This window comes from Anomalospiza imberbis, chromosome 9 (assembly GCF_031753505.1).
Source record: "Anomalospiza imberbis isolate Cuckoo-Finch-1a 21T00152 chromosome 9, ASM3175350v1, whole genome shotgun sequence".
In the NCBI taxonomy this organism is placed as follows: Eukaryota; Metazoa; Chordata; class Aves; order Passeriformes; family Viduidae; genus Anomalospiza; species Anomalospiza imberbis.
The window spans coordinates 768,246-792,723 of record NC_089689.1 but is presented as its reverse complement, the minus strand read 5'-3'; the positions used below and the strand labels follow the sequence as shown (position 1 = coordinate 792,723).

The 24,478-nt window shown below is 60.0% G+C and overlaps 2 protein-coding genes across 4 annotated transcripts; both read left to right on the top strand.

The window, feature by feature from the left end:
* The first annotated feature begins 1,524 nt into the window (after positions 1 to 1,524).
* On the top strand, positions 1,525 to 8,890 carry UAP1 (UDP-N-acetylglucosamine pyrophosphorylase 1). 2 transcript variants are annotated; one of them, XM_068199205.1, is made up of 10 exons: positions 1,525 to 1,865; positions 1,937 to 2,141; positions 2,771 to 2,946; positions 3,193 to 3,365; positions 4,486 to 4,679; positions 5,050 to 5,193; positions 5,546 to 5,734; positions 6,140 to 6,187; positions 8,053 to 8,119; positions 8,332 to 8,890. In XM_068199205.1, the coding sequence occupies exons 1-10, from the start codon at positions 1,550 to 1,552 to the stop codon at positions 8,422 to 8,424; spliced, it is 1,605 nt and encodes a 534-aa protein (XP_068055306.1). In that variant the 5' UTR covers positions 1,525 to 1,549; the 3' UTR covers positions 8,425 to 8,890. The 2 variants fall into 2 exon arrangements, with proteins under 2 accessions (XP_068055306.1, XP_068055307.1); XM_068199206.1 differs by lacking the exon at positions 6,140 to 6,187.
* A 134-nt stretch (positions 8,891 to 9,024) lies between these two features.
* On the top strand, positions 9,025 to 23,603 carry DDR2 (discoidin domain receptor tyrosine kinase 2). 2 transcript variants are annotated; one of them, XM_068199204.1, is made up of 17 exons: positions 9,025 to 10,987; positions 14,418 to 14,565; positions 16,358 to 16,460; positions 16,578 to 16,809; positions 16,883 to 17,030; positions 17,168 to 17,273; positions 17,621 to 17,804; positions 17,875 to 18,118; positions 18,236 to 18,298; positions 18,415 to 18,545; positions 19,018 to 19,228; positions 19,687 to 19,910; positions 20,026 to 20,162; positions 20,518 to 20,709; positions 20,844 to 21,072; positions 21,600 to 21,749; positions 22,150 to 23,603. In XM_068199204.1, exons 1-17 carry the CDS (start codon positions 10,868 to 10,870, stop codon positions 22,285 to 22,287), a joined length of 2,760 nt encoding a protein of 919 aa, XP_068055305.1. In that variant the 5' UTR covers positions 9,025 to 10,867; the 3' UTR covers positions 22,288 to 23,603. The 2 variants fall into 2 exon arrangements, with proteins under 2 accessions (XP_068055305.1, XP_068055304.1); XM_068199203.1 differs by lacking the exon at positions 9,025 to 10,987 and having other exon boundaries at positions 12,984 to 14,565.
* Positions 23,604 to 24,478: the final 875 nt, after the last annotated feature.

The following is a 24,478-nucleotide window of genomic DNA, read 5'->3' as shown; positions in this document are numbered from 1 at the left end:
GGTTAGATGTCAGTTGTGGTATCCCATCACGCACCATTGCTGAGCAGATGTGTGCTTGATACAGGTGATTAATAAACGATGCTTCAGTACGAGGTGGTTGTCCAGCGTGCCCTTCTTGTGGGACACCGAAATGTCATGTAGCTGAGCAAGTTCTCTGTCACCAAGCACCAGCGCCTCGGTTTTGGGGGACAGGACTGTGACCCGGCCACAGCAGCCTTGGTGTTTGTGCTTGGAGACCGTGGCTGTCAGAACTCCTTGCAGTTTCAGTGAGGGGTGGTCGTAGCTTGGAGGCGGGGAACCGTGGGATGGAGGGGGCTGTTAACATTATTATTGGGCTTTAACGAAGCAAGTTTATCTAAGGAGGGGGATTTCACCACAGCTGTTGGCTCAGCAGCAGGACATCTTCCCTTTTCTTCTGTGGTTGACAGGGGCTACGCAAAGTAAAGTACCATCGAGTTCCCCCTCCCTGCGAGGATTTCCACAGTGTGCTGCCTCCACTTGCTTCCCCACTCCACTCCACCCCCCTTAGCATGTGTCTGTATGGGAAATCGTCTTGGAATATGTTTCAATTCATGCCAACTGCACTCCATCCAGGGAGCAGTAACTGTGATTTACCCTGTAATTTCCGTACTGTTATAACTCCTGTTAAGACACTAATAAAAATCTTCACATTCCTCTAATTGTACTCCCAGTTAGCTGTCCACAGCGTCCCCGGGCAACCTCCCCAGCCCCACAGGCCGGGGTGGCCTCTGCGTGGCCGGAGCCCACCGTGTCCCCTCCCGGTCACTCGGGGCTGCGCTTCCTGCGGCAGCACCGCTTACTCACGCCCCACCGGGGCTCGTCCCACCCTGGCGCTGGCCTGAGGGTTCCCGGAATGATGCTATCCACAGGCGAACCGCCTGGTACCGCAGAGTCCGCCCGGGAGAGCTGCGGGTTGCACAACGCCCGGGGCCGCTGCCGGCGGCACGCGTGGGCCGAGGCGGCCACGGGTGAGCAGTTTTCTGGCTGCAGCCCGCTCTGACACTGGCCCGTCCCGGCTCCGAGCCTGGCAGAGCTCCAGCGGCGTTTGGGCTCAGGCTGTGGCTCCTGGGGGTGCCCTGCGCAGGGCCGGCGGCTGGACTCGGTGTCCCTGAGGGTCCCTTCCAATCCAGCACATCCCGTCGCTCTGGGATACCACTCCACCCCGATGACGGCACGAGCGGTGGTGCGTGTGTCATCGCTGCTGACGCCTCAAGGCTCCCGGGCCTGGCCGGGCCGGCCCCTCCTCCGCAGGGCCCTCGCCGGCTCCTTTTGGGGTGGATTTGGGGTTTTTCCCTCCCCTCCCGCCGCCCCCGATCCCGCCGGGGCCGCGCGCTGACGTGGCGCGCGTTGCCATGGCAGCCAGCGGCGCGCGCCCCCACCGGCACCGCAGCGGCCGCTCCGATTGGCGGGGGTGCCGCCCCTCCCCCGGCGCCCATTGGGCGAGCGGCGCGCACCACGTGGCACGGGCCCCGGCCATTGGCCGGCGGGAGGCTATAAGGGGCGGCGGGGGGCGGCGGCGGCGGGCGGGATGGAGGCGGCCGGCGCTGAGGGGGATGCCGCGGCGGCGGAGCTGCGGGCGCGGCTGGCGGCGGGCGGGCAGGACCATGTGCTGCGCTTCTGGCCCGAGCTAGACGGCGCGGCCCGCCGGGCGCTGGCGGCCGAGCTGTGCCACATGGACGTGGCCGAGATCAACCGCTTCTTCCGCCGCGCCCGCGGGGACGGCGGCGGGGCGGCGGCGGCGGCGGCGGCGGCGGGGCTGGACGCGCGCATGGAGCCGGTGCCGCGGGACGTGCTGGGCAGCGCCTCCCGCGACCGCGGGCTGGTGCCGCGCTGGGAGAGCCGCGGTAGGTGCGCGGGGCGGCGGGGCGCGGCGCGGAGCCGGCGCGGCGGGCCCCATGCGTGTCTGCTCCCCCAGGGCTGGCGGAGATCGCGGGGAGCCGTGTGGCCGCGCTGCTGCTGGCCGGCGGGCAGGGCACCCGCCTCGGCGTCCCCTACCCCAAGGGCATGTGCGACGTGGGGCTGCCGTCCCGCAAGACCCTCTTCCACCTCCAGGCCCAGCGCCTGCGGCGGCTGCAGCAGATGGCGGAGGAGCAGCACGGCGCTCCCTGCCACATCCCCTGGTGAGCCCCGGCCTCGGGGGCACAGAGCTCGTGGGGTGGTGTCGGCAGGGTCCGGCTGGCACTGCTGGGTCAGGGTCCTGTAGATTGGCATAGCCCTCTGGGTGGCAGCGGCCCGCGGTCCGCTGGGTTGGTGCCGTTCCCTTTGGCAGCCCGAGGTTAGCCTGGATTGCTGCGGTTCCCCCTTGCAGCCCCTGGGTTGATGCAGTAGCCCCTCTCGATGTCAACGCCTTGCAATGGGCGTAGCCGCTTAGAGCGAGTGGTTCAAGGCTCAGGGTGGCACTGGCAGGTCCCACGTTGTCAGACCACGGCTCTTTGGGAAAGGTTTTCATGTCCCCATGCAGGGTGGGAGGTGGGGAGATGAGCTGCTGGGGTGCTTTATAGGCAAGGCAAGAGCTGGCCACCGCAGCTGGGTATCCCATGCACGGTGTCGTATGGTTGTGGAGACACGTGTTGCAAGGAAGGGTGAAACCCTTCATTGGCTTGTCAAAATGTTGGTACCACTGCAGATCAGATCCTCCTAAGTGTGGGAGGGGGAAAAGCATGTCCTGGGTGTTCCCCACATTTGGGATGAGTGGTGTGAGACCCTGCCTCTCCTCCCTGCTCATTGTGTGTCTTCTGCTCTGCAACAGGTACATTATGACAAGTGGCCGCACTATGGAGTCCACCAAGGAGTTCTTCCAGAAACATCGGTACTTTGGCTTGAAGAAGGAGAACGTCATCTTCTTCCAGCAGGGCATGCTGCCTGCCCTGGGATTCGATGGGAAAATCCTGCTGGAGGAGAAGGGCAAGATTGCTATGGCACCAGGTTGGTGGCCAGGAGCTGACAGGAGAGGTGGCCAGGGGTGAGACATGGTGCTGAGGAGCAGCTTTTGGAGCTGCAGTCTTCACTGTGAGCTGGCCCATGACTGACTCAGGCTGGGAGGTGTCTGTGTCTGCCCTGGCAGGGAGGACCAGGGTGGGGTATGGCTGGGCTGATGACCCTCCACATCAGCCCATGGGGAAGGAGGATGAGCGTGGGTGGCTGACGGACAGTCGGGCGTTCCCTCTGCAGATGGCAACGGGGGCCTGTACCGGGCCCTGGGCTCACACGGCATCATGGACGACATGGAGCGGAGAGGGGTGCGGAGTGTCCATGTCTACTGTGTGGACAACATCCTGGTGAAGGTGGCTGACCCCAGGTTCATCGGGTTCTGCTTGGAGAAGGGAGCAGACTGCGGGGCCAAGGTACGGTTTTGGGAGTAGGCAGGCACTGCTTCTGCAGAGCTGGATGGGGTCTGTGCTGCTCCTTGCCTGGCTTCTCTGACTTTTCACCCTTCATTTGCTGGCTTGCCACAGCCAGGAGGGATAGCTAAGTACCTGGAGCTCACTGGTGAAGTTACACATGGTGCCACAGTCCTGCCTGCCCGTGGCATCCTGGAGGATGCCTGGCACGGCTCTTCTGCCTTGCACAGGAATATGGCACCAACAGGCCCAGGGCTCAGAGGTCCCCCTGGGGTCAAGAGGCTGCTTGAGAGCCCTTTGTAGCTGCCTGGCACACACCCAGATGCTGGGCAGCTCTTTTCTGGGTGGCTGTGGCTAGCACAGGCAGACAGGATTCTTGCCATAAGCTGCCAGGTGTCCCCAGCCTGACATCCTGGGCACCAGACCAGGACATGGTGGGTGCAGCTGACACTGAACCCAGCCCCATGCCTTTTGGATAGGACATTGCACACTTAAAGCTTTACTTAAAGACTGGCTTGACAGCCAAAGGTTTTGTTTGCATTGGGCTCGGCTCTGGCAAACAGGTGAAAGGACTTACTGGTCTTGCAGCTTTCAGAGGGTAAGCTGAGAAAAGGAAAGCAGTTTCTCCTCCTGGCCTGCATGAAAGAAAGAGGAAATAAACCTTAGCATACAGAAAGGAGAAAGCCCTGCATCCCTGTGTGCCACCGCTCTGTGGTGACAGCGGTGGGTAGGGATTTGCTGGGGTATCTCAGATGGAGGTGTATGAGGTGTAAGGAGGAGAGGAAGGTCAGGGGGATGGCTCTGCTGAGCCAGCAACCTTCTGATTGTGAATAGCAAGCTGGCTAAAAATACCCGTGCCTGCTGCCAGCTGCATGTTAGCTTGGTGCCACATCCTGCTGTGCCCTCTGGGTGTGCCTGCCACCTGTCACCCGCCCCTGCCATCGCAGCCTCCTCTAATCCCCACTGCCAGAAGCACCCGGGAGGGAAGGGCTCCAGCATCCCCATCCCTGCACCATCCCAGCAGAGGAAGAAGCCTTTCTAAATAGGGCCCGCTGTTTTCAAGGGAGTGTGTTTGAAGTGTGGGCTTTGGGTGCCTTTCCCTGACACTGCTTCCTTTGGCCAGGTGGTGGAGAAGACCAACCCCACGGAGCCGGTGGGCGTGGTGTGCCGGGTGGATGGCGTGTACCAGGTGGTGGAGTACAGCGAGATCTCCCTGGCCACTGCCCAGCAGCGGGGCCCGGACGGGCGGCTGCTCTTCAACGCGGGCAACATCGCCAATCACTACTTCACCACTGCCTTCCTGAAAGATGTGGTCAAGTAAGGTCCTGCTGGAGTGCTGGAACAGGAATGCTGGTGCTGGAGTGCTGCTGCCGAGCAGAGCTGGCTGTGCCTTGCCTGCTGCTGAGTGAGCTTCAGGCGTGCTGGGATGAGGCCCCTGCACAGCCGGTCTGACCCCCACCTGTCTGCACAGCCCCTTCCTTGAGATAAGGGTTCTCTGGGCCATATCTGGATGCTGCTTCCAGAGTGCAGACATGTGGGGCTGTCTCTCCTGGCTGCTGTGGGGATGAGTAGCCCTTACTTTGGGGCAGCTGGGGGCAGAGCAGGGCAGCCATCCTGCTGCAGCCGTGTCTGAGCTGGGGATGTGGCTTGCTCGGACAAGTGACATCTCTTTCTTGGCCCGTTGCAGCACTTATGAGCCACAACTGCAGCACCATGTGGCTGAGAAGAAGATCCCACATGTGGACATCACTACAGGGCAGCTAATCCAACCCGAGAAGCCCAATGGGATTAAGATGGAGAAGTTCGTCTTCGACATCTTCCAGTTTTCCAAGTGAGTCCTTTGCTCTCCGCGGGGTCCAGGATGGCTGCTGGCTCTCCCTGGGAAAGCTCTGAGAGCCTCTGGGGTCGTGCCAGGGTGCGCCCACTGGCGATGCCCCAGGATCAGGATAGGATGGCAGCTGGAGGCATGGGTGTCGCATGCCTCTTGCTGGGCTGAGCCCTGCTCCTGTGCCAGAGGAACATCTGCTGACCCTACAGGCCGGGCCCTCCTCTCCCTACCGCACGGCTGTGAAAACAGCCCGTGGGTGTAGGCTGGGGGAGGGCTGTGGGCCCAGCTCAGCCACCCTGGCAAGGGAAGCAGTCACAGTTTCCAAACCTGACCCTCCCATGCTCTGTTCCCCCAGGAAGTTTGTGGTGTACGAGGTGCTGCGTGAGGATGAGTTCTCTCCCCTGAAGAACGCAGACAGCCAGAATGGCAAGGACAACCCCACCACAGCCCGACATGCCTTGATGTCCCTGCACCACTGCTGGGTTCTCAATGCAGGGGGGCACTTTGTGGACGAAAATGGCACACGCATCCCTGCCATCCCTCGGTGAGTTGCTTCTCCTGTCACTTCTGCTCCTTTTTGGACTGGATATTAAGCACAAGGCAATCTCGGCACTGATAACAGTGTCACAGAAGCAGCCAGCTATGGGTCCCCTCTCCTGGGTGATCTGTGGAGCAGAGCTGGGTGTGAGTTGTGTGGTGACAACAGGAGTGGTGCTCAGTCAGCAACAGCTTTCCTTCTCAATTCAGCACCTATGAACTGAATCCTCCCAGCCTCCTCTGCAGGGAGGAGGTGGCTCCCTAAAGACAGAGCATGCCAGCAGATCCATGCAGCAGCCAGGCTGGCATCAATGCATCCCTCAACCACAAGACGTCCCGCTGCCCTCTTTAGGGATCAGTAGATCCAGACTTGTTTTTCCCCCCTTGCTAACCCTTGTTTGTTCCCGTGTAGCGTCACAAACGGAAGGTCAGCTGCCAGCCCAGCAGATGGCAATGACAAGTAACTATCCATGTCCCAGGTGCATGGTGGCGGGGCTGCGCTTAGGGACTAACGGGCTGCAGGCAGAGCGTGCCAGGCTAACGGGGCTGGGGGGCGCATGTGGGCCGTGGGGCATGTCACCCCTGGGGACAGGGGATGCCGCTTCTCACGGTGGCGGGCGCAGGCAGCTCTGCTCCCTGCTGGGCTCCTTTCCGCAGGGATGACTGGATGGGGCTCATGCTGTTGGTCCGGGTGCAGGATGGCAGCAGCCTGACGCTGACTGCACGCAGCCCCTAAAGGTCACCCCGCAGGTAGGATGCTGTTGTAAACGCCCTGGCACGTCCTTTGATGCCACTCCCCTGTTTAGCACAGCACAGCGTGGACTGGTCCTGGCCGGTCCCAGAGCTGGGGATGGCTGCCATCTCCCGATGTCCGCCAGGCGTCCAGGCAGACCGAAACGGGATTAAAAACATGAAGCAAATGTCAGGCAGGCTTTGATGTAGCACGTGTGAATCTGGGGGCAGCAGCCAGCTGGGCTTTGTGTGACTCCAGCTCTTGAGTTTGGAAGATCCAAAGTGTGACACCAGGAAAAGCCCCTGGCTCAGTGCTTGAAAGTTTACGGGAATACACGGGGAAGTTTTAACTCTTCCGTTATGTTCTGTAGGCACAAGCGTGCTGGGACTTGGAGCTGGTGAGTGTAAATGACTCACAAAGTAAGCAATCTTGTTCCCTTCCCCTCTTTCAGAAGCTTTACCATCAGGTACTTTCTGGTGGAATACAGCTGTTTTATCTGTTTTAATTCCAGACTCCAGGTGTTTTCAGGTTTATGACTAAGCCATCACACTAGTTAACATGCAGGGGAAAGGCTGCACCTTGTCCCACATTTACCCTTCGTTACCAGTTAATGTCAATTGTTTTAAAAAACTATTATCTTGAATCTAGCACTCAAGGTAAATACCAGTGTGGGGTTGGGATGGGTGAGTTTTATTTACTGACACCTGTGACAGGAGGGGACTGAGTGAGTGCATGGCAGAGGAAGGAGCTTCGGCCTGGGTGAAGGGAGCATTGTCACGGCTGGCATCCTGCCGTGCCTGCTTGGCTGCTGTGGCCAGTGGCTGGGAAGGGGCACCCTGGGGTGCTGTTGCCATGTCTGTTTGTTCAGTCCACACAGCTGCACCCCCAGATTTACATGCCAGCTGGATCCAGGGATCATCCAAGCGTGTCTTTCAAAGGCTGGTGGCAGCAGGAGCAGGGTCAGGGACCCCGCACAGGCCCCTGCCCAGCAGTGCTGCTGCAGTGGGCAGCACTGGTGTGGCTCTGACATTTTCCTCACCAGATGCAGCTCACAGGCAGAAGAGAGGAGCCAAGATAGTTGATCTAACAGGCAAAGGCAGGAGGAGCAGACAGTGCTGCAGGGAGTGTTTCTGAGTGAGCAGAAGGGCTTACCCTGTGTCCTCAGGTTGTGCTTTAAGCAAGAGAGGGCTTAAAGCAAGACCTCTTGCTTTATGGGAAGGTGCTCTGTGAGTGCATCTCACATCAGCCCAGGGCTGCAGGAGGAGGAGGAATGGGTGACTCGTTTCCATGCAGCATCAAAAATAGCGGGGCTGGGGGCACAGGCATTGCTGTAGTTACATACGTGGAAAGGCACCATAAAAGCCCCATCTAAAGCTCTTTTCCCTTTCAGTTGCTGGTGGTATCTAAACTTTAGCTGGCAGCTCTGTGGAGAGCACGCAAGGCTTAACTAACCCAGGGCAGCTCTGCACTGGTGGGGTCTGTGTGGGCCCCAAACAGCCCTGACCCTCTGCCTGGCCTCGGCAGATGTTGGGCCCTATCTGTGTCCCCCCGGGCTGTACCTGACTCTCCTGACTGTATATTTTTCACTGCAGCTTGAAGGATGCAAACGACCTGCCAGTCCAGTGTGAAATTTCTCCCCTTGTCTCCTACGGAGGAGAAGTGAGTACTGGCTCTGCAGAGCTCGGGGCCCCTTGCGGGTGGACTGGGCTGGCAGGGCACCCGTGCGAGGGCATAAGCCACCAAAGTGACTGTGATTCACCGGGGAGCTTTCTGGGGCAGCGCCCCCCAGGTTGGCAGCACAGGAGGGGAGCAGCTCAGCACAGCAGGTGATGTGCAGTGTGTTCCTAATGAGCCACTTCTCATTTCCCCAGGGTCTGGAGAAGTACGTGAAGGACCGAGAGTTTCGCACACCTCTGATCATTGACGAGGATGGGATCCACGAGCTGGTGAAGAACGGGATGTAGTGGCAGCGTGGTGCCCAGGCAGGGCTGCCCATCCCGCCAGGAACTGGGGCACATGAAGGTTGATAGCTGGGCCTAGCAGGGACTGCTCCTGCTTGCTCCAGCCATGTGCAGAGGAGGATTTCACCCACTCGGTTGTTGGCATGTTGTATGCTTGTATTTATATTTTAATTTAAAAACCAAACACTTACAGATTCCCCTGCCACAAAGCACAGCTGTGGTGCTGCCCTTCGCACTCCAGGCTGTGGGCATTTATTTTTAAACATGTGTATAGCAATAGTCATTGTACATGCAGAGAGAGGATTTTTATGATATGGGGCTGGGTTTAATCTAGAATTTTTATTTTTCTTAAATCTACATGACTTTTTTTTTAACAGGGTCCTTGCCATTGCCCATGTCCTCCCTTTTGGTCATCCTTTGTATATTAGACCACTGGAAGCACCCAATTAAACTCTGAGTCAGTCCTGTTTGTCTTCTGGTGGTGTTGAGTGACAATGACTTTGCACCAAGAGGCTCATGGAATAGAGAGCCAACCGCATCATGCCAAGTGCTCTGTTCAGTGCAGCAAGGGTGGCTGTCTGGGGTGGCTGCAGACAGGGCCTCTAGCCTGTAGTGCTCATTTGGGGTGTTCCTGGAGGAAGCAGAGAGTTGCAGCCTCCTCTTAAATTTCTGCAAACAGTGGCAAGCCTTGAGCAGGTAGGAACAGGCAGGTGTGTTGCACTGTTGGAGTGCTCAGGGTGAAATCAGTCTGGCACTGAGCCCTCCACCAGTGCCATGTGCCCTCTGCTTTTCCTGGAGGGGCCCTTTGGCTCCTGCATGAGCCCACTGCCGAGGAGTGTGGCATCCTGATTGCCTAGGGCAGAGCAGCTGTGCTGCCTCCGCTCCTGTTTGGGAAGAAGGGTGTAGAGCTTGGCCAGCTCCTCTCCTGATCCTGATGTGGTCACAGCCTCACTGCCCCATGGCCGCCTGGGGAGGGATTTTCCCTTGCGGGCCTGGGAATGGGACCCAAACCACTCTGGGGGAAGTCACCATGTGCCCCCCAGGTGCAAAGGTGGCTGCTGGGCATACCAGGCTCAGCCAAGCCCTTGGTTCCCCAGGCACTGTGCCTGGGCCACCAGGGCGGTGTGGGGGGTCCCGGCCGGTGCTGCGTCTCCTGCTGGCTGGGCTGTGTGTGGCCGAGCCCTTGGCTTTTTGGCTTTGCAGACCACCACCTTTGCATTAGGTCCTGGGACAGAGCGCCAGGGTGCTGGCTGCTGCCAAGTTACTTGAGCAGCAATTCCAGGTAGCAGGAGGGGAGTGGAGCAGAGCTGGCTGGTGTTTGTGCTGGTGTGCACATAGGGCAGCCTGTGCTTCTCCCTGCCAGCTGAGCTGGGGCAGCACATGGGGCACTGCTCAGACCTGCTCCCTGCCAGCCCAGGGGAAGCTGTGCCCTGCCTCGGTCACCCTGGACGGTGCTGCCTCAGCTGGTGCTGCAGCTCCTCTCTGGTGGCAGTGACAAGGATCACCAGTGTCTGCTGGGAGCAGTGGGTGGCTTCCCCTGCCTGTGATTCAGTTGGTTTGTCTGGAGACTTCATGCTGCCAAAGAGGTTTAGGAGCAAGGCTACAGCCCTGGGGCTTTGGGGTGTCTAGTTGGACAGGAAAGCTTTTTAGGGAGTTGGTGGCCTGCTGCCAGGGGTGCTGTTTACTTCCCATAATGTAAGCATGAAATTCAACACAGCCAAAACAGTCTAACATTTTTTTTTTTAAAAGTTCTTTAATTGTGGTTTTTAATGTTGCACGAAAATTAACGTGAGCCCATTATTATTAGTACTAGCAGTATTAGTATTATTAGTATTGGTATTATTTTCTCCCTGTCTCGCTGTGTAGCCAGTGGCCGCCGTGCCAGGCTAGTGCCTGGAAATGATGTCAAACCACCAGCTCTGCGTGCAGCTTGGGGAGCTGGAGCACCGAGCCTGTGCCCTGAGCCAGGTTGGTCCTTTGGCTGCTGTCCTGGCCACGTGTGCCCGTGCAGGAGACCCAAATCATTTCCCCAGGGGCCTGGAGAGGGGTAGCCCATGTGGGACCCTCTAGGCCAGCTCTGGGGTCTTGTGGAGTGTGTCCATCACCCGCATTTTGGGGGTGTCCTAACCAGCCCCACAGTGCAGGAGGAGGGTCCTGGACGTGTGTGCCACGGCCACGGGGCAAGCGCTGCAAAGTGAAACGTTGCCTATTGCTTTAAGTTCCCTTGCTGGCCACGGGGACTTTTTTATTTTTTTCTCTTGCGCTATGAATGGGTTTTGCTGTAAATTATAGCTCTGCGCACATTCCCTCGGGCCGAGGAAAATAACCTCTGCCGAAACGCCAGCCCGGATCGCTGACTGGCTCCCCTTCTCCGCTCCCTAATTGAAACCAAATGTGCAAGATGTAGGATTGTGGGATTTCTGGCCGGCTCCCAGGAATCCGCAGAATGCGAGCGAGCTCCCAGAGGCATCTTGCATCAGCCCGGGGAAGTTCGCTCCTCACCTGGCTCCCCCGGCCCGGGCGAGGGGCGAGGAGCCCACCCGCCCTCCGCCGCAGCCCCACTCCGGTGAGTCACTCTCGGCTGCGTGGGGACGTGCGTGACCCTCCAAGGCTTGGGATTTTGGGGGGGTACGGGTCAAGTGTGCTCTACGGCAGAGCCCAGGCAGCGGGGCTGGGGTGGAGGTCTGCCTGGGAAGGGTCTGGGGCAGCGGCAGGGCACTGTCCTCACTCGGGGAGGTGACAATTGACCCTTTTTGCCAGCTGACCCCACAGTGCCCGTGTTTCCCCCCGTGCCTGGTGCCAGGCCAGCGTTTCCTGGTGTCCCTCCTCAGCTCCCGCCTGTGTGTCTGTTGGCAGAGTTGGCGGCAGTGCTGGTCAGCCAGGGAGGCCCTGCTGTCCCCAGGGTCCCCTAGCCAGGCAAAAGGTCACACTGGGAAAGGGAGCACAAGGCCACTGCCCTGGTGCTCGTGAGCATCGTGCCCCAGTGCTGGTGCTGGGAGCCCACTGGTGCTGCCAGCCCTGGGTGGCGTAGGGGCGATGCTGCGGAGCCCTGCTGGCGGCGGGGCGAGGCCGTGGCACGGAGCGTGGAGCAGGGCCCGGAGCTTTTGGCTGCCGGGGAGCGCTTGCAGGATGCAGCACCCGCAGGATGGTGTCCCCAGGCCCCCAGCCGTGCTCCTGGCAGGTCTCGCCAGGGCAGCTGGAGCCACGGGGACGTGCTGCCTGCTCCTCGCACCCCGGAGAGCCGCGATGGCCCGGGCTGAGCCAGCGAGCCCGTGGCTGGGGAGGCGCTGGCTGCTGCAGGAAATGGGGCTGCATCCAGCCCAGAAAAAGTCTAAAATGGCATTTTTGGAAGGGAGGAGGACTACGGGTCCCGGCATGCTGCACTGTGCTCCCGCCAAGGCTGCTGGCAGCATGGCATGCTGGGGGCTGTAGTGCCAGCTGGGGCAGGGAACCTGAACCCCCTTATCCAAACACTCTTGGCCAGGCTCACAGTGAGCCTGTCATCACTCAGGGACATTCTCTGAGTGGCCTTGACCTGTCTCACCCAGCAGGATGGCAACCCCAGCCCCGTATGAGGACTAGGGCTCTGCAACAGGAGCCCTTGAAGTCCTGGCAGACTTGTGTCCTGGACCTGGTGTGCACAAAGGGTGCAGGCTGCTGCCATCCAGCCCCCCCCAAGGATGATGCTCCTCGAGTGCCAGCAAAGGTGGCAGTGCCCACCTGGGAAGCAAGCTGGGGACCTCGCCCAGCTGGGGACCTCACTTGGAACGGGCTGACAGCAAGAGGGACCATGGCTCGGGTGGGGGTTGTCTCTTAACAAAAGCAGATTTAGTTTCTCCCCCAGTTGTTTCCCTTGGTTATTTCAGTAGAATAAGGAAGGAGGGAAATAAGAAGGGAAAACAACAGAAAAGCAGCAGCCAAGGGAAACGCAAAGCCCAGGCGATGCCAGGGAGGAGCTCCAAAAACTGCCTGCACTAAAACTTTCCAGTGATTGAAAATTTTCAGCAAACGTTTTCAGTCAAAACATGGCAAAGCCATCCCGGGCTGGTGGAACAAAACTGATTTCCAGCTGGGCTGCCAGTACTGCCCCTGTGCTTGACCATGTGTCCCTTAGCCCTCAGCCTTGTGGCCTGAGTCACTGTCCCCGCACTGACCCCCAGCCCCACACCCCTGAGGAGCGATGAGCACTCCCCAGTGGGACGTGGGGGTGATTTCCCTGTACTAGGCTACATGTAAATGCATTCCCTGCAGGAGATTACAGCATGTGCTATCCTGATGCTTAAAGAGTTTACTCAGCCTGAAAGAATAGTGGGGGAAAATATCCCTGGATACTTTTTGGAATGCAGAAGGAAATTAAGATTGTAGTGTTGGAGGGGGAACTGGCCGTCATCAAACGCAGGAGCCTCTTGCGTGTGCCTCTGGGCAATGCAGCTGAAATTCCCAGTTACAGCTGAGTTAGTTGCAACCTAGCTACAGTTTCCCAGCTGGGAATAGGGGAAAAAAAGCAACCACATATGTGCTTTTGGGAAAAAAAAAAAAGAAAAAGAAAGGAAAATTAGAAAAAAGGGGGGAAATAATCCCAAGTGCAGGTATTTACTTGTGCTTCCTGCAGAGATTTTGGTGTTTGGCAGAGTCCCCCAGAAATCCAGCAGGGTGCTGTGGGGTGTGGAAAGCTTCTTGCAGAGTGCAAGTGGCAGCTCCTGGGGTTTTGCTCTCCTGGTCTCGCTCCTGCCATGGCAAGCCCCAGCTGTGGCGGTGACCAGGGCCATATCCAGCACCTCTGAGCTGGCTTTGTGGGACGTGGGCAGCTGGTTTGGGTGTGTTTAGCCTTTCTCTTGGTGGTGAGGACAAGGCCGTGGCGTGATGCAGGGACACAACCACGCATTCACCTGCAGTATCAGTGGTGTTGGGCTGGTTCAAGGATGTGCCAGCCAGGACAGACATCCCTGGTGCAGTGGGCTTGGCTGGGATTTACCCCAGCAGCTACGCCGTTTGGCCAGGAGCTGTGGTCCCTTTAACCCCCAGGTTAGAAGGTTGCTCTCTCAAAGGTTAATGTGCATTTAACCTAGATTAAAACAGCCTTTTTTAATAGAAAGAGAACTGATTGTATCTGGTGCTGGTGTGAAAGTGTCCTCTTGGCAGATAAGGGGAGCTCAGGGAGCCTGGGGCAGAGCTGGTGACATTTAGGGGTGTCCCTGGTGCTTCTCCCAGCATGGTGCCACATGCCGTGGTGGTCACCCAGAGGTGTGTGGGAGCTGCTCAGGCTCTGGGGGCTCCTGGCAGCTGAGGGCTGGTGAGGGCCAAGGCGACGGCTATGGTGACACCCGCAAGGGCAGGCACATCCTGGGGAGGTCCCCTCGTACCCTCTGAAGAGAAGCCCCAGCAGCACCAGTCCTTTTTCTCCCCATGCTGTGTACCCAGGACCCCAGGTCCCCTCCAGCCCCATCCCATGCTCCCCTCGAGGCAGAGGATGCAAGCTGGCTCCCATTCCCTTTGTCACACTTTCTGTGTCACGCGTGGCCCTGGCATCCACTCTGCCATGGGCAGCTATCACAGTAAATGCCCCGTAAATCTCGGGTGATTATCTGCTCTCGGAGCCAGCAGGCAGGAAACCGCTCTGGCACCCTGCTATTATTGTCTTATGTGATGGGGTTGTGCAACTTCTTCTTTCAAAGGCAGCCAAGGGTGGGCGGCCAGGCCAGAGCCTTTGTGCCCTGCGGTGGAGGCAGCCAGTGCTGGCACTGGGCAGAGCCCAGGGAGCTTCCCGCGGGTCCCGCGGCCATTCCATGTGGATGTGGCACACCATGGCTCCCAGGGGTGGTGTCTGGGATCCCTGAGACCACCACCACCACCGATCTGAGGCTTGGGGCTCTGTTCCTCCTCCGAGGCTGCGGTGGGGATGTGGGGTCTGGTGCAGGAGAAGTGCTCCCCGCTCAGCTGGCTGGCCCGAGCAGGGCTGGTGTTTGCCCCCTGCTCGGCTGCCTCTGCGTGACGAGCCCTGGTTCTGTCTCCACAGGACCGCCGACATGCCGGCCACCCCCAGACCGGCCCTGCTGCCACCACCGCTGCTGCCACTGCTGCCGCTGCTGCCGCTGCTGCCACTGCTGCACGTCCCACATGCTGCCAGAGCCCAGGTCAACCCCGGTAAGTCAGACAGGGACCAGGTGGCTGCAGGTGCCATAATGTCACTGCGCTGGTCTCTGCTCCTGCCAGATGGCCAAGTTCGGGCTCACGTCGTCTCCATCATCTCTGGGATTTTCTCAGCTCTGGGAGCAGTATGTGATGGCCCCCAAGCCTGCGCCTGCCTGGTCACTCTGCTGTCCTGCACCTCACTTGGGCACCTGCAGTGACCTTCAGAGCCCCTCCCCAGCGTGCCACAGGTGCTCTCCGGCCCCTGGCACTGGCAGGGTGCTGGACATGGCAAAGCACACAGCCCTGGGCTCTGGGTGGGGCCCGTGCCCATGGGGGCTCACTGAGTCTGGAGGCTGCCAGCTGCCAAGCTATTGTTTTCTCTGCTGGGCTGTGCCTTCTCTGGCAGTTTTGCAGCAAACCAAGGCTGCCTTTGGTGAAGTAGCTTGACTGGGTGCCTGGCTTCTGCTCAGAAACCACAACACTGTGCCAGCCAGCAGCACCAGTGTGTTTAGATGGCTGTTCCGGCAGGGCTCAGCCCCATCCTGTGCTGCAGGAAAGGACAGAGCCCAGGTTTTCCCAGGGTTTCCCCAGAGAGTGCCTTTAACAAGTCCCTTCAAAGGCTTCTTCGGTCTGTGGGAGGAGTTAGCTGGGTCTTCCCTGGAGGTTGCACGGTGCTTATTTAGGGAGGCAATCCTCTTTCTCCTGCAGACATTTATGGCTGGCAGAATTGGATTTGCCTGGCCAGGATTGTTATTACCAAGACAAAAACACAGGAATGGCTCCATGTTTGGCAAGAATTAAATGGAAATTCAGCGGGAGCTGTGCTGTGCAGAGCATCACGAGTGGGAGAGCAGGAGACAAGAGATGCTCCCACTGTGCCAATGCTCTCGATGAAGGTGCGCACATCCCTCTGCCTGGTGCAGGATATGGTCCCTGTGTGTGGTGTCCCGGGGATGGTGACACAATGGGACATGGGTTCTTTGTGGGTACAGTGCCAGGCGAGCCAGGGGCTGTAGGGTAGGAGGTGGTCCAGGCACAGTGTCCTGCCCAGTCCTTGCCACCTCAGTGTGGGTGTTTGCTCGGGGTGGTGTGTGGCGGGACCGTGGTGGGCTGGAGCCAGCAGCCAGACAGTAAACATGGCCAAACAAGCCGCCCTTTCAGCAGTGCTCTTGGCAGCCAGGCGTGAAAAAATAACTCCTGTGAAGCAGTGAGGATGCAGTGCCGAGGGAGTCGGCTGCCACTCGGGGGTGCAGCCCGCCTGCCACCACGGGTACTTTTCCACTTGCGGCCCAGCCAGGAGCAGGGCTGGTGGTGGGAGCTGAGGGGTCATCAGGGAGGACGAGTGCCTGTCTTGGTTACTTGTTCCCCCAGGCAGGGACAGGGAGCAGCTGGGCAGCACAGCACAGTTGCTGCTGGTGAGGCTTCTGAGCAAGTGGTCTCTGGAGTGAGCCCTCTGGAGCATGGGGACAGCAGTGCCAGCTCACAGGCTCTCCACCGCAGCCAAGATCCTTGCCAGCAAGGCTGAGGAGATCCCTGGGAACAGGGCCCGGCGTGCCCATCAGCCCTTGGAGCCACCTCCCCTTCTTCCCACTTCACTTGAAGCTGGGCTGGCATCTGCTTCTGGCCAGAGGCTTCACTGGGAAGGTGCCTGCTTTGGCAGGACTGTCCCCTCCTTGCTTTGTCCTCTCTTTGTAAGCCAGAGGGATGGAGAGTGCTGCCCTGGGGCACAGTGGATGTGCCCCAGCCCAGGCCATTTCCACGGAGGGATTCCCTCCTGCTCAGCGCCCTGCCGGTGTCATTGCAGCGGTGTGTCGGTACCCCTTGGGAATGTCGGGTGGGCACATCCCTGACGAGGACATCTCAGCCTCCAGCCACTGGTCTGACTCCACGGCTGCCAAGTATGGACGGTGAGTGTGGGCCTCCTGCAATAGCCACAGCAGGGTCTGGGCTGGCATGGAGGGAGAAGGGGGACATGGGGCTGGCCTCGGCCACGTGCAAACAGCTCCTCCACTCTGGGCTCGCAGCCTGGACTCGGAGGAGGGCGATGGAGCCTGGTGTCCCAAGACCCCAGTGGAGCCAAATGACCTGAAGGAGTTCCTGCAGATTGACCTGCAAGCCCTGCACTTCATCACACTGGTGGGCACCCAGGGGCGCCACGCCAAGGGCCACGGCAATGAGTTTGCCCCCATGTATAAAATCAACTACAGCCGGGATGGCACCCGCTGGATCTCTTGGAGGAACCGGCACGGGAAGCAGGTGAGGTGGGAGCTGCACTGGATGGTGGGTGAGGAGGCTCCCCTGCCCATCCCCACCGTGCTTCTCTCTCCAGGCGCTGGATGGAAACACCAACACCTACGACATCGTCCTCAAGGACCTGGAGCCGCCCCTCATCGCCCGCTTTGTCCGCTTCATCCCCGTCACTGACCACTCCATGAACGTCTGCCTGCGCGTGGAGCTGTACGGCTGTGCCTGGCTGGGTGGGTGGTGTGGTCCCGTGCCTGTCCCCATGTCCCCAGCGCCCATCCTGGGGTGCTGGCCATCCCAGTGGGGGCTGTCTGTCCTGCAGCACCGGGATTGGCGGGGTGTGCACGCACTCACCCTTCCCTCCCTGCAGATGGGCTGGTGTCCTACAACGCGCCGGTCGGGCAGCAGCTCATCCTTCCTGGGGGCACCATCATCTACCTGAATGACTCCGTGTACGACGGGGCCTTCGGGTACAGGTGAGGACTGGGTCCCATGCTGGGGAGCGGGCGAGGAGCATGTTTCTTCCCTGCATTTTCAGGCTGATCCTCAGCAGAGCAAATGCTTGCGGTGTCCTTGAGGTGGGGGACATGGCCAGCCTGGGAAGGGGGTCAGTGTGATGGGGGAAGCAGCTCCAGCCCTTCCCTTGGATTTGCTCTAGCTGCACCGCATGTTCAGCGCCTCACAGCCCTTTCCAGAGAGGACATCAGGAACAAAATCCCCCCCAAGTGTCCTGGGGCCTGTGAGGAGCTGCCAGGGGGTGCTGGGTGGTGCAGGTTTGTGGGGCTGGCAAGAGTCACTCTTTCTGTCCCTTTGCACATGCCAGCATGACAGAGGGCCTGGGCCAGCTGACGGACGGGGTGTCGGGGCTGGATGACTTCACACAGACCCACGAGTACCACGTCTGGCCAGGCTACGACTACGTGGGCTGGCGCAACGAGAGCACGGCTGGCGGCTACGTGGAGATCACCTTCGAGTTCGACCGCATCAGGAACTTCACTGCCATGAAGGTCCTCACCCCCCCCTCCCTGTCACCCTCCCTGTGCCCCTCGGTGGCCGAGCTGACAGGCTGCCCCACAGGTCCACTGCAACAACATGTTCGCCAAAGGTGTGAAGATCTTCAAGGAGGTGCAGTGCTACTTCCGTGCCGATGCCAGCGAGTGGGAGCCCAGCGCGGTCTCCTCGGTGCTGGTGCTGGATGATGTGAACCCCAGCGCCCGTTTCGTCACCGTGCCTCTGCTCCACCGCATGGCCAGTGCCATCAAGTGCCAGTACTACTTCGCTGACACCTGGATGATGTTCAGTGAGATCACCTTCCAGTCAGGTACCCATCGCCATGAGCCCCGTGGGGACCAGTTTCTCCTGGGTGGGAGGCTCAAGGAGGTAGCGGGGCTGTGGAGCATCCACACCCCCGCTCTGATGTTCTCTGCTCCCTGGCCAGATGCAGCCATGTACAACAACTCAGTGCCCAACGCCGAGGCACCCGTGGTCCCCACCACTTATGGTAAGCATGTCACTCTGTGCGGGGTGGGCACTGTGCCCCATCCCACAGCGGAAAGGGGCAAGGGATCTCCCCACGCCCCGCTGTGACCAGCCCTCTCTGTCCCCTTCTCCTGCTAGACCCTACGCTCAAGGTAGACGACAGCAACACGCGCATCCTGATTGGGTGCCTGGTGGCCATCATCTTCATCCTGGTGGCCATCATTGTCATCATACTGTGGCGGCAGTTCTGGCAGAAGATGCTGGAGAAGGTGGGCAAGCATGGTGTGGCCGGTGAGGTCATTCTGGGCAGGTTCTTCTGGGGCCTCAGCACGGAGAAAACAGACTCCAATGAAAGGGCTGATGCTCCCTTCCCCTCCTCAGAAAGGCTGTGCTGTTCACCCATCTCCCAAGCAAGGGGACTTAGCTGAGCAGGGTGGTGACTTTGGGACTTGCCTGTTTGTCCATCCCTCTGTCCTGAAGCTGATCTGGGGAACAGGAGCCTGGTTGTGGAAGGTTCTCACCACAGCCACCATCTAAACAAGGTCACTCGGAGAACTGATGAAGCCAAACCCTTTTCCATAGAGGCAGACAAGAGAAAGGGGGGAACATGCGGACAAACCCAGGCAGGGGTTGCAGCTTAGGGACAAGGCACTAGAGAGGAGGCTTGGGCACATCCCTGGTACCATCCTGCCCGTGCTGTGGGGAACCCTACCTCTCTCCTCCCTTGCCCTGCTGTCACAGGCATCACGGAGGATGCTGGATGATGAAATGACCGTCAGCCTCTCCCTGCCCAGCGAATCCAGCATGTTCAACCACAACCGCTCCTCCTCCCCCAGCGAGCAGGAGTCCAGCTCCACCTACGACCGCATCTTCCCCCTGGGACCCGACTACCAGGAGCCCTCCCGCCTGATCCGCAAGCTGCCTGAGTTCACCTCGGGGGAGGAGGACACAGGTGAGAGCCAGGATGCCATTCACTGAGCCTGCTGCAGCCCCCTCTCTCCAGCCCCAGCTTTTGGCCACTCTCCAAACATTTTGTCACAGAGGGGAGAGGTCACACAAGTCCCCATGCAACCCACATGAAGGTCACACAAAGCGTGTGACTGAGAGCCATCACCAACGTCTACTGCCAGACTAAACTGTGTCCCGTATCATCCTTGGGATGTTCTGGCACCTCTTCCAGATCCTGCCTGATCTGGAGGTGAGGCATTGATCTCCGCTCCTCTGGTGCTTAGGGCTTGGTTGGTGTGTTTGCCATTGGTGGGGAAGGAGTGGAGCAGCCTGCGCTGCCTGCAGGAATGCAGCCCTGCAGGGGCTCTGGGGCAGAAGGGACAGAGTGTGAGTGGCCACCAGGGAGCAGAGGGTGCAGGGCAGGACACCCATGGCAGGGCTGGCCCCGCTGTGTCCCCCCAGGCTGCAGCTGCCCCACCAAGCCATCCCAGGCCAGCGTCCCCGAGGGCGTCCCGCACTACGCCGAGGCCGACATTGTGAACCTGCAGGGTGTGACAGGGGGCAACACCTACTCAGTGCCAGCCCTCACCATGGACCTGCTCGCTGGCAAGGATGTGGCCGTCGAGGAGTTCCCCAGGAAGCTGCTGACCTTCAAGGAGAAGCTGGGGGAAGGCCAGTTTGGGGAGGTGAGTGGGAACTGGGCCTGCTCCGAGCAGGGCTCAGGCAAAGCTCTTCCCAGCTCGCAGGGGCTGTGGAAGGCTGTCAGTCAGCAGAGGTAATGGCTGCCCCTTGCTCCCCCAGGTTCACCTCTGTGAAGTGGAGGGGATGGAGAAGTTCACAGGGAAGGACTTTGCCCTGGAGGGCTTGGATGGCAGCTCTGACCGGCCCGTGCTGGTGGCTGTGAAGATGCTGCGGGCAGATGCCAACAAGAATGCCAGGTAGGGACTGAGGGGGGCACACACCCCAGCACTGCCCCCGTGCAGAGCCTCACCAGGAGAGCTGGGATGCTTGGAAAACATTCCCTGTCTCCATCAGCCGTATGCTCAGCATGCAGCTGCAAGGACCACACACCTGAGCTCTGCGGGGATGCTGGGCTGTCACATGTCAGGATCCTTGGTCCTAACCAGCTCCCCGAGCCCACTCTGCAGCTCATCTTCTGCAGTCCCAGGGGACGGGACCCACAGGTCCCTCAGGAGGTTTGGGTGGGCGAGTGGCACTCTTGGCCAGTCTGTGCTCACCTCTGTGCCCCTCTGGGTCTGTCTATCCCATCCGTGTGGTTTCTGTTCCGGAAAGGAATGATTTTCTGAAGGAAATCAAGATCATGTCGCGGCTGAAGGACCCCAACATCATCCGGCTGCTGGCGGTGTGCATCACAGATGACCCCCTGTGCATGATCACCGAGTACATGGAGAATGGGGACCTCAACCAGTTCCTGTCCCGCCAGCAGGCAGGCGGCCCTGCTGCTGCCCACGCACCCACCGTCAGGTAGGGCTGCCTGGGAGAGCAGGGGCAGGCAGTGCTGCTTGCTCCTGGGACACCCTGCCTGGAGCCGTGCACCTTCTGGCTGTTGTCCTTCCTTCCTCTTCCTTCTGCTCATTCGTCCCGTGTGCCCCTGACAGTGACCTGCGGTTCATGGCCACCCAGATCGCCTCGGGCATGAAGTACCTCTCATCCCTCAACTTCGTGCACCGAGACCTGGCCACGCGCAACTGCCTGGTGGGGAAGCACTACACCATCAAGATCGCCGACTTTGGGATGAGCAGGAACCTCTACAGTGGGGACTACTACCGCATCCAAGGCCGGGCGGTGCTCCCCATCCGCTGGATGTCCTGGGAGAGCATCTTGCTGGTACACGGGGCCTGGGCTCCTCTGATGGACACTGACGTGGCTCTGGGGATGCTCACTGCCCTGTTTCCTTGGGCCGGGGGGTGCAGGAGGGATGGCGAGGTCTCTGCTCACTGCAGCCCAGATTTAGGGTGAAGCATGGGGAAAGCGGGAGTGGTGGCAGCTTTTCGAGGCAGGCTGGGAGGACTATGGTGATTTTTGATGTCCCAGTGCAGGACATCCTTTAAGCAGAATGCTTGGCATTTTATCCTGGCCATGGTCAGGCCTGGAAGAGGGAGCAGTGTTGGCTTTTACCTTTGCCAGGAGCTGGGTCCTTGGCAAGCCCCAGAGCAGTCACTGCCAGCCAGATCTGGAGCTCACCAGACTCTGGCCCCAGGCAGAAAGCAGGTCTGTGGGGCCAAGCACCTCTCTGGGACCAGATCTGGATGCTGAAGCATCCAGAACGAGGTTTTGATCACCGAGCACCTACAGCTTCTGGAGCAGGATGGGGTAAAGCCCATGCCTGACCCTGCTCTGCTCCCTCTGGCCAGGGCAAGTTCACAACGGCCAGTGACGTGTGGGCATTCGGAGTGACACTGTGGGAGACCTTCACGCTCTGCCGGGAGCAGCCCTACTCCCAGATGTCTGACGAGCAGGTCATTGAGAACACCGGCGAGTTCTTCCGGGACCAGGGCCGGCAGGTAGGGGCGGGACGGGATGGACGGGACAAGAGGACCAGTGGTGCACCTAGGGCATTAGGGGCCTGGGGAGAGACTTCAAGGTGCTGTGAGGCAGCTATGGGTCAGGAACTCCTCCAGGAAGGAATCCTGGTGAAGGGCTCATCATGGCAAATGCTGCACTTTATGCAGCCCAAGGCACTGCTTGCTCACTGACCCCACTGCAGCACTTAGGGTCTGGGGGACAGAGGCAGGTGTCCCCATCTGGGGGTCACCTTGCCTCTGGGCACATGGCAGCACAGCCCCCACCCCGGGCCACGGAGAGATGGGGCATCCTGAGAAATGGGGCTCTCCAGGAGCAGTTTGCTCATTGGTTTCTGTGGCAACAATTCTCTCTTCGCTATTTCTGCCTTTTGTTTTGCAGACCTACCTTCCGCAGCCCATGCTATGCCCTGACTCAGTCTATAAGCTAATGCTCAGCTGCTGGAAACGGGACACTAAAGATCGTCCCTCCTTCCAAGATATCCATCGCCTTCTCCAGGACTCAGCCAGTGAAGAATGACCCTTGGCTCCCGCCTATCCTGGTCCCCATCCTTCCCTGTTCCCAGAGGAGCCCCAGATGCAAACAGAAGCCACTTCACAAGGACTTAGCCATAAACCCCGAGCAGCTGCTCGTGTTCTCATTGTGCAGTGAGGCCTCAGAGGAGACCCCCAAGGACAGCAGAGCCCCGCAGCGTGGGACGGCTCAGACCTCCCTCTTCCCCGCAGACCTGAGCCCGGCAGCAGCGCGAGCTCAGGGAGGGTTATTTATTGGTGCAGCGTGTTCCTGGTGATAAGGACTGGGACAGAGCGGCTTCTCTTCCCCGGCTGAAGGGGATGAACTTCAGCTGGACTTTCTCCGTGAGGAAGCTCGGCCCACATGCAGGGCTGGCGCCTGGGGAAGGGATGTGTGCAGGTGTGTGCCCGCTGGAGCAGGGACAGACCGGCAGCCACCACCGGCTTCAGGAGGAGCTGGGAGCTGCCTCCAGGTCTCAGTGGGCTGTGCAATCGCGGGGTGAAAGCAAAGACTCCACGGACATCTGGGGCTTTGGACATCCACATGGAGAGGCAGGAAGCGCCCTCCCTGCTGGCCAGCCCCAGCTGCACAGGGAGAAGACTGGGGGCGCTCCCGGCACCTCACCCAGCTGCTGGAGTGTGCAGCCCGGGAGGAGTGGGCATCCTGTGCCGAGGGGACATTCCCTCATCGACCACAGCCACTCCAGGGCAGCTCAACTGCCCAAGAAATGCATTTTGGATGCCCCACGGGTGGTGCATGGCAGCTGGCAGCAGGATGCTAGCACCTTTTAGTTCCATGGGGAAATCTCCAGGTCCTCCTCCCCCAGGGTTAACCCACATCTTCATCTGCCAGGAGAGGAATGCATGTAGCAGAGTTTCATTGGCAGCTGCCTGCTGCCCATGCCTGCAACAACCCCACGGGCATGGAGCAGGGCGCTCCGGCTCTCCCTGGTTCTCAGCCTGGGATCACAGTCCAGCTGAAGCACCTGAGCTGGGCTCTGCCACCCTGAACATCCCACAGCATTCTGGCACCCGTCCATCCTCCCGAAGCAGCCAGCATCCTGCGCAAACCGGGCAGGTGCCAAAGTCATGTGCCTTGGCAGGTTACCCACCACGCCGCAAACTCGGACCCTCCTGTGGCTGGACAGGAGGAACTGTGGACCTGAGGGTCCACGGACCCCTCCACACTTTTGTACGCGCTAGTTCAGCACCAGCAGGCGCACGTGGCACAGTTCCCGGTATCCCGTGGCTAAGGCATGTGTATATTCAGTAGATGCACCTATGTGTAGGGGCAAACCCGCTGAAGAGACACTCAGTATGTGATCTGGCTGCATGGTTTCCTTGTGGCGCTTCTGCAGGCAGCTCAGCTCGCCTGCCCTGGGGGCACCCCGGGGCTGGGGGGCTCTGCGGCTGCACTGTGTGCCTGGGATGCGGTGTGGAACACAGGCAGCAGCCTGAGAGCTGCAGCGAGGATGATCAAGAGAGCAGCTGGCTGACCCACACTAGCTGTCCATCCCAGCGGGTGGGAGGGAGGCAGGTAATGCTCTGAGGCTTAGCATCCATGTCAGGCCATGTCCAGCAGCAGGGCCGGGCAGGACCGTGAGTCTGGGAGAGGGGGGGCAGGGATGGTGGGCTGAGCCCCGCAGGAGACTGGCTGGTCTCCTGCGTGCTCCTACTGGCTTTGGCAGAGGATGTCTCATCCCTGCCGAGCGTGTCACGACGAGGCTTTGTCCCTGTCACGGAACTGGTGCCCCTCTGCTTGTCCCCTCGGATGGCCTCCGTGCTCAGGGGGCGTTGCGGCCCAGCCCAGCCGTGCCTCAGCAGGCCGGGTGAGGCACGGCTGCAGACACTCTGCACGATCTGCATGACCCCGCATTCAGCAACACGCCGGGGGCTCTGGGGGCAGCTGCGGGCTCCGGTGTGTCCATCCCTGCTCCAGCCGGGACCCTGCCAGGAGCAGGGCTGCCGGGAGGTCTCGGGGGGCTCCGCGCACCCACACCTCCCCGCCGTGGCGGCACGAGGGAACGGCGACCTGCGGGCATTTCTGCCTTCCGCGGTGGCAAAGGATGGCAGGGCTGAGCAGGGCGGGGCACGACGGGCTCCTGGGACGGGACGGGACGGGACGGGACGGGAAGGGACGGGAGGGGACAGCGGGCACATCCGGGGCTCTCCGCGGAGGGGGCGGGCCCTGCGCGGAA